The 9,505-nt window shown below is 25.5% G+C and overlaps 1 protein-coding gene across 1 annotated transcript; it reads left to right on the top strand.

Annotated features, from left to right (window-relative positions):
* The first annotated feature begins 5,646 nt into the window (after positions 1-5,646).
* Positions 5,647-9,029, top strand: LOC114119735 (zinc finger MYM-type protein 1-like). The gene is made up of 7 exons (XM_050208653.1): positions 5,647-5,743; positions 5,944-6,006; positions 6,071-6,133; positions 6,198-6,257; positions 6,670-7,791; positions 7,867-8,053; positions 8,120-9,029. The coding sequence occupies exons 1-7, from the start codon at positions 5,647-5,649 to the stop codon at positions 9,027-9,029; spliced, it is 2,502 nt and encodes an 833-aa protein (XP_050064610.1).
* Positions 9,030-9,505: the final 476 nt, after the last annotated feature.

Raw genomic sequence — 9,505 nt, 5'->3', positions numbered from 1 at the left:
AACATCATCACAAAATGTTGGTAATACTGGTGTCAATAATGAAATTATATCAATTTTAGAAGCATTACGCGAGAGAAATATTATAGTATAATGACAATCTTAACCAGTTTAGCTGAGGAGTTACATGGACCAGCGAGAAAAATATTTCCTAGACGAAACGTAGTAACACGGTTTAAAGATGATCTCTGGCAAGCTGATTTAATAGACATGCAACCACATTCTAGACAAAATAATGGTTTTAAATTAATTTTAATTATTATAGATACATTTACCAAGTATGTGTGGGTAGAAGCACTAAAAAATAAAACAGCAAAGGAGTGTACAAAAGGTATAATAAAAATATTAAAAAAAAATCAACCAAAATTATTACAAACAGATAACGGAACAGAATTTTACAATAATGAATTTCAAAGTATAATGAATAAGTATCATATAAGACATTATTCAACATACAGCAGTATAAAGGCTGGTATGGTTGAACGCGTTATAAGAACAATAAAAAATAAAATTTACAAATATTTTACATCAACAGGTTCATGGAATTGGATAAATTCAATTTTTAAATTATATATAATTATAATAATACAAAACATTCAACAATAAAATGTTCACCACACGAAGCTCGGATCAACCCGGTTACAATTAAAAGAAAAACATTACAAATTAATACATCAAATAAACTTAAATTTAAAATTAATGACAAAGTAAGAATATCTAAGTATAAACATAATTTCAGTAAAGGTTATACACCAAATTGGTCAACAGAAGTGTTCACTATTTCTAAAATTTTAAATACAGATCCATTAACTTATCAACTAAAAGATAGTTCAAATAATATAATACGTATATTAGGCTATTTTTATACACAATAATTAAAAAACAACATTTTTTCCCGACACCTTTCTCATTGAACGTATTATAAAAAAAAATAAAAACAAATTATATGTTAAATGGTTAGGTTTTAACAACAGTCATAATTCGTGGATTGATGTAAACGATACTTTAAAATAGTAAATAAACGAAATGTATCAATCAATATTTATTATTTTAATTGTATAAACCATTTTATTATTTCAATGTTTGGATCTATTTCATTTTTATGTTAATTTATTTTTTAATTGATTACCGAATGTTATAATTGAATTAAATCCGTTAATCTTTTTACTACCATATCCCTACTAATCTGCCAATCGATGTAAAACTTTGTCTAAAATAAATAGAGTTCACTCAGATTTTCAATATCGATTTCTAATTTGGAATTATAGGTTTTGAACGAATATTTGGTTTATCAACAATTATTCTAGGTTTGTTCATTCAGAAAAATTAAATGTTATACTGTTTAGCTAATTGTTTAAACATGCATTTTAGTAATAAAAATAAAAATAATGAATAAATAGCGTTTTTTGTTTTTTGGTTTTTTTTTTTAATTGTATTTATCCTATATTTTATTTAATTAATATTATTATTTTTATTGAATACTATATCAATTTTACATCAGTCTGGTAAAATTACATAAGAAGATCCGGTTAAAAGGTTTACAATATTGATTCTTAATTGTAATGCATCAATTGAATATAAACTCAACCACTTCCTTTAGTTACAAAATTACTTTCCTCTTTGTTAATTTTATCAAACATTTTTTTTAATAAATTTTCGAAATTTGAATTTGTATATACCAACACATTCACTGTTTTAAATTGTTTTAAATGAAATATCTCGGTGTTCCTGTGTTAACACATGTACATAAACACAGTCGAGATGTAAGTTAAATTTAATACTAGTTTGTTGTGTCATTTTTTTTAATTTACAAACAATCAATTCAAAACCGTAGTCAAAAAATTGATTAAAGTCTATGAAATTATAATCGTTTTTTAAAACAAACGTTTTTGAACATTTTTTTTAAACCGATTTAATTGAATAAGTCCGCTTCCAATTACGTTCATACGTGTTCTTTTTGATATTACATTTCGTTGTATTTTACTGTAATTAAAAATAAATAAATAATATATAAAATAAAATATATATATAATAAAATAATAATAATAATAATATAAAATTTACCATTAAATAACAATAAATAAATTATTATTACTAAATAAAAAAAAACGTATTAATCATTTATGCTTATTAAGTCATTATTTATTATAATTACATTATTATTGTTATTAAAGATAAGTCAATATAATTTTATTATTTTACTTAATATGAACTGATTGCTTTTTTACACATAAATAATTAACTTAGTACCTACCTATAACTTAAAGCTGATCTGGTTTTTTTTCAAAATTTTTTGAGTACCAAATCTCTGGTTTATATATATATATATATATATATATTCATTAATCTTATTCATCCATCAAGTGATATTATGAAAGGTCGTTCTCAATGTCGTTTAATTTTAGATTTAACGTAAGTTTGCGATATAGCTGTAGGAATTAAGTATTAAATCGACATATTAATATTTGTTAAAATCAAAATCGATTGTAATTATTTTTAACGGATGAGGTTAATTTTTCAATATTACCGTGTTACTAATTGCGAACTATTAGTATTTTGTAAGAACTTATATTATTTTATTATTTTACTTAATATAAACTGATAATTGTTTTTTATACATAAATAGTTGAAAATACATTTCGTGAATTTTACATCACTACTTTTTATTTTATTGATTTATTTTTTTTATTTATGCGTAATATGATTTTATTTGATATTAAATATTTCATTATTCATCTGATTTTTATTTCACTGAAATTTTGTAAAATATTAAAACATATTTTTTTTATAATCAATAATATAAATATTTTATTAACACATAACTTATTATTTTTTAAAAATATATAAAAAAATAAATACGATCATATCTTTTATATTTATTCACTAAAACTAGTAGATTCACCAGCAGCTTAATTAATCTATAATGATATAAACAATATTCAAATAAAATAATAATTTTCAACTTTGATTTTATATTATATATTTTTTAATCTGATCGTGTTTTACTATGCCATACTTTAATAAGTCATATTTATTAACTTGTATTGTATATATATATTAAATATTGAATTTGAATTCAACCAATTTTATTTTTTTATATTTTATTCATTTTATTTATATTTTCATATTATACGTATGTATTAATTTATATTTTAAATATTTCATTATTCATCTGATTTTTTATTTCACTGAAATTTTGTGAATTATTAAAACATATTTATTTATAATTAATTATATTTGTATTTTATCTTACTTATTGTTTTGCTGCATAGTTTGATGAATACCTCGGTACATATTGTTGCGTTGAATAAGTAGGTTTTAGTTTATCAATTAAAAATGAATTAAGAACTAAACTGTTTCTTCAAATTAATATTGTATTTAATTTAGATTAATTATTAATAAAACTTAACTAATATCAAAAACCTTGCTTGATGATAGTGTTGTAATAAAGTCGGTGACTTACACAAGTACTGAAAGGCTGAGGATAATAGACTATAACCAACTCAAGAGCACTTTGTAAATGACTATAAGTCTATAAATATTGAATGATTATGAACCAGATTTATAGTCTGATCCAATGGTGTGATATGTGATCACGCCATATTACACTTTGATCACAGATATTTTTTATAGATTAGGTAAAAATATGATCACGCTATATTAAACTTTGACTACAGTTATTTTTTTATAGAATAGGTAAAACTATGATCACGCCATATTACAACGCTACTACAGTTATTTTATAGATTAGGTAAAACTATGATCACACCATATGATACCACAACCTTACAAATCTGTATATAAGTGATCAGTAGACATTGATTATAGTTAGTGTTAAATCTCAACATTGTCTATACATTTTATGTTTCGTCGTTTCATACCGTAATATATCCGTTTGCTACAAGTCGATAACAAACCAAGTAACACAATTTGATCAGGTAAATGTTTTTTAAACAATCTGTTATATTAAAAATTAAACTTATACTGATTATCATTTTTATTTAAGGTATATTTAAAAAAAAAATATTTATATATAAAATATTTATCGTACTATAGGTACTAATGTATCTGCAGGCGAAAGCCCTTCAAATGATGATGTAAGTACCTATACCTATTTGTTTATGTATGTGTGTGTATAATATTAATATATTATTATTAAATAATAGAATGAAAGTAGTATGCTATCAACACTATCATCTTCTTTAAAACCGATAAAAATGCAGAATAAAAAAAGAAAAAATTATACTGAACCAAAAGTTAAAATGTCTAAGGCTGAAAGGTAATAATTTGTATTATATTATTTTTTTAAATATTACACACACAGAAACACACACACCACACATTCATTTTTAATATAAATATATATGAATGTATAGCAGCGAACAGAATCAATAGAGACGTACAAGGATGCCTTAGCTAGTGTAATTTCGAAAGGAAATATTGAAGATATCGTTTCAAACTCAATAACATTGACGGAAGGAAATTACACGTATACGCAGTGGCGCCGAACCTATATGTTAGGTGTGGCGGCTGCCACACCTAATTTAGGGGGTGGGTACCCCCTAGCATTGGTAGTTTTTAATCATACAAATTGTACGATTTTATAATTAAAATACTATGAAGAAGCAGTGGACATAATAAAATGCGAACTGGTCTATTCATAGTGTTATAGCGTACACCATACGTGATGGTATATCGTGTGATTGCGTTTGAAAAAGCAGATAACTATACAGTATATACTTTTAATTACGATTAATTACCATATTATACCTAATTAATTTCTAAATCTACAACAGCGGTAAGCTGCTACAGCTAGTTCACGCCTTCACGGTATTTTACCTAGGCAATACATAGTGAAAACATATATATGATAGTATTGATATTATTAAACTGTTAGTGTTACCGAGATTATATATTTTTGTAATACAAGAATAATATAATGTTGTATAAATTTAGATTTCTTTGAATAAAACAACTAACAAGAAATACATTACATTATGAAATCGACTATTATATGATTTTATGAAATATATGGATAATAATAATTTAAAACTATTTATAGATTTATGGGTAATTTAATAATTACACTGATAACTGATAGCCGATAGGTTATTCAGTTATTGGTCATGCGACGCACACACACAAGTTTGAGCACTCACTAAAACAAAAATTATTAAGTGTGTACAATAAGACGTATAGCTTGTGTACTGAAATCTATGAAATTACGTTTTATATTTGACAAATTATTTTATTTTATTGACAAAAAGCCTCTTAATATTTGTATTTATATTTTATTTGTTCTCAAATTATTTGAAAATTTAAAATGTCAAGTTTGGTTTGTTTATGTGGCAAAAAAAAAGTTGAATTTGAACGATATAAATTGGAAACGTCATGTAACATCATGTAAAATTGTAAAATTAAAAAATACGAATCCAGGCAATGTTTTATCAAATTATTTTTCACAAAAACAAAAAAACAAATCTTCAGTTGATGACATTATTTTAAAAAAAGGTAAGTAGTAAGCACTAAGTTATTATTTATTATATAAATATTTATGAACTATAGGTACAGAAGACTAGAGTATACTTAAAATAATACCCACCTACCTTAGTATTTAATTTAAAATATATAAATTTGAATTGTGTAAGTATGATATTTCTAGCAAAAAAAGAAGAAAATTACAAATCTGATAAAAGTCATGCAACGTTTAACCTTACTGATATTTCTGCACCAATACAAAAACATGGTAAAACTATATTTATTTTCTTTATTAGTACTTAGTAGAGTTAGACATAAAAATAAAATATAGGTCAAAAATAACTATTATACTATTAGATTAAGTGTTATTTTTGTCTTTTGTTCATAAATTAGACTTTTAACTTGTAACAAATCTAAAATAATGGTAAAAACAACTACTCTCCTGCTATTTTTTTGTTTTGACTACAGAAAATCCAAACCAACGTGCCAGTTGTAGTTCAAGTCAAGATCTCATACCTTTGGCAATTGATGGTATTTGCAGTTTTATAAAATTAAAACAATATATGATATTGAATTGTTATTTCTTTTGTTATAGATGTTCAAAACCAACGTGCCAGTTGTAGTTCAAGTCAAGATCTCATACCTTTGGCAATTGATGGTATTTGCAGTTTTATAAAATTAAAACAATATATGATATTGAATTGTTATTTCTTTTGTTATAGATGTTCAAAACCAATGTGCCAGTACCAGTTCCAGTCATGAACTTGCGATTGGAATTGAAGGTAATTATTTTAACAATAGATGTTAATTTTCTTTATTAGTAGACATAAAAATAAAATTTGGTAACAACAATTGGTATTTGTCAATATTAAATTCAAATATTATATATTTAAATATTATATATTATTTATTTTTATATATTTATTATATTTTATATATTATATTCAAATTATTATAATTTTTTATTATTAATTAATTATTTAAAAATATTTTAAGTTTAATGTTTAAATAAATATTTTAGAAAAAGTTATTGAAAATATTACAAATAATAAGATAATTGGAGGAGAATTTACTAGATTTGAATTTGAAAACAAATGTAAGATAAATGTTTCTTTATATATTTTTTTATTTTATTGTATACATAATATATAAATAATCTTCTGAATTTATTTTAATTCCACTCTGTCTTTTTAGTGTCAGAATTTGGAAATGATCCTGCAGTGTTTAACTCAATTCATAGAATAAGCCCTGAAATAATTGAATATTTATTTAAATGTGGACCAATGCAGCCATTCTCTCATGAAATGCCCGCTGAATGTTTTCCTAAAAATTCTCAAGGTAGATCATTTCATGGTAGTTGGTTTTGGAAAAAACTACCCAGTGGAGAATCAGTTCGACGAAAGTGGATGTCCTATTCTCGGATCAATGACCGATTATATTGTGTTCATTGTGCACTATTTGGTAAAAATAAGAAATGTAAATGGGTATGCAAAATGTTTTCAGATTGGAAGAATGGACCTGTCAAAATTTGCAAACACGAAGTTACGGAAAATCATACTTTTGCCTCGATTAAAGCAATATATAAAGAAGCAGCTTTCCCTCTAATTCAATCAATGAAAGAAAATGAAATGGAAAAACTAATAATGAATAAAGAAGTTATCAAAAATTTAATAGACATCACTTTATATTTAGGTAGACATAACTTACCATTTAGAGGCCATAGAGAAGGTTGGCAAGATAAAATCCGTGGAAACTTTAAAGATTTAACTATTTTATTAGCAAAATATTCATCACCATTAGCAACACATTTAACCGAAGTTCAATTAAAGGGTAAACACACATATAATTTTATCTCATGGCAACGGCAAAACCAATTGATTCAAGCTATTGCCACTCATATACGTAATTCAATCAAGTATGAGCTTGTTAATGCCAAATATTTTGCTGTGTCTATAGACACTACATTTGATATTTCTCGAAAAGAGCAGTTGTCAATAGTGTTTCGGTACATAAATAAAAACACAGGTGATGTCTGTGAAAGACTAATAGCTGTCCGACAAACTTTATCAACTACTGGCCAACATTTGTTTACAATATTCAATGATATATGTGAAGAAATGGATATAGATTGGAAAAAATATCTAATTGGCCAATCGTACGATGGTGCAGCTTCAATGAGAGGTGCCTACAATGGATTGCAGGCCATAATAAAAGAACATAATCCTTCTGCTACATATGTCTGGTGTTGGGCTCACAGATTTAGTTTAGTAATAGTAGATGCAGTAAGTAGTTGCTCCCAGGCCAAAAATCTATTCGGTAATTTAGAAACACTATATGATTACATAGGTAGCAGTAAAAAATGAGTAGGGCTATATTCACTTCATCAAAAAGAAAGATATCCTGGTAAGCCATTACATAGATTAAAAAGAGTAGAAACTACCAGGTGGTCATCCCATTCTGCTGCTCTTCATACAGTTTTTGAGACATACGATTCATTAATTGACACATTGAACGAGTTACAAAATGATGTTGATCGTATTACAAGTGTTAAGGCTGGAACTTTATTAAATTATTTACTGTCAGAATCATTTATATTAACTGGTCTTATATTTAAACAAATATTTGAGCTAACTTCTCCTTTAAGTACATTTTTACAAGGTGTACAAATTGATTTATTGGCTGCTACCAAATATATACAATGTGTATTTGAAAAAATTCAAGCCTTCAGAGATGATAATCAATTTGAAAAGTTTATCGAAGTTAAAAATCAATTTATATCATCTAAAAGTGATGAATTTTCTTTCACGCCATTAGTAGCAAATAGAAGAAGAACAAAAAAGAAAATGCCGGGTGAAATTATGTCTGATGAACCTATCAGCTGTCCGCTTACAAATTTTAAAGTTAACACATACTTCACAATCATTGATATTGTGTGTACTCAAATTAGAGAAAGATTTAATGACCAGTCAACACCACTATATAAAGATTTATCACTTTTTCAAGTAAAAAGAATAATAGAAGTAAAGGAAAATTCAAATTTACCAACTGATGCATTTAATGGTTTTGAAAAATTGTATGGACAATTTGTAAAGGCTGAGGATTTGAGACGTGAATACAAACAGTTTGAAAACTCATATTTAATGTTTGAAAAATTAATAAAATTACCAGAGAAGATACATAAGCAAATATCATGTGATGATGATAGCAATGATGAAACCGAAGAAGAGAATACAGAAAATCAAATTATGTCAACAACCTATGGAACAATTAACACAGTATACAAGGTATGTCAACAAAATGGACTAAAAGAAGTGTTTCCAGCTATTTTTACAGCGTTAAGCATTGGATTAAGTTTACCTGTATCAAGCCCATCTCCAGAACGAGCCTTCTCAAAATTAAAACTTATTAAAAGCAAATTAAGAAGTACAATGGCAGAAGAACGATTGGATTCTCTAATGTTAATATCATGTGAAAATGATATTGACATTGACTCTGATTCAGTTATTAATATTTTCACATCATATAGTACAGTGCTAAAAAAAATATTATGCTAACCAAATGAATAACAAAATGCAGTAAGTAGGTATTGAACATATTATATTTATGTAAATAGTCATAATTTATTGTATTATTTATGTTATTAATAGTTATTTATATAAATAGTTTCTATTTGTATAATGTGATCTAAATAAAAATCAGTTTCCTTGTCAATATCCTTTTTCTGATGATCATATAATTAATTTCTATGTTAATTAAAAATGTGCTTATTTAGATATTTTAATATTAAATAATGCAAAAATTCAGTAAACAATATAATTTATTTGTGAAAATAATATTTTGTAGTTTAAAAAACGGTATGGATTAGGGGGTGGGGGGGCTTTGCCCCCCACGGCTTAGGTTTCATACTGTGTAGAGGTAGGTGGGTAATAATAAATGTCCATTGCCACACCTAAAAAAAATTAGTTTGGCGCCACTGCGGTATACGATTCGGTGTCCAGTAGCGCCAAAATTCGATGACTTCTACGTCATC

The sequence above is a fragment of the Aphis gossypii genome, unplaced genomic scaffold, assembly GCF_020184175.1.
Source record: "Aphis gossypii isolate Hap1 unplaced genomic scaffold, ASM2018417v2 Contig00252, whole genome shotgun sequence".
Lineage (NCBI taxonomy): Eukaryota > Metazoa > Arthropoda > Insecta > Hemiptera > Aphididae > Aphis > Aphis gossypii.
The sequence above is the reverse complement of the archived record's forward strand: the minus strand, read 5'-3'. Positions and strand labels throughout refer to the sequence as shown.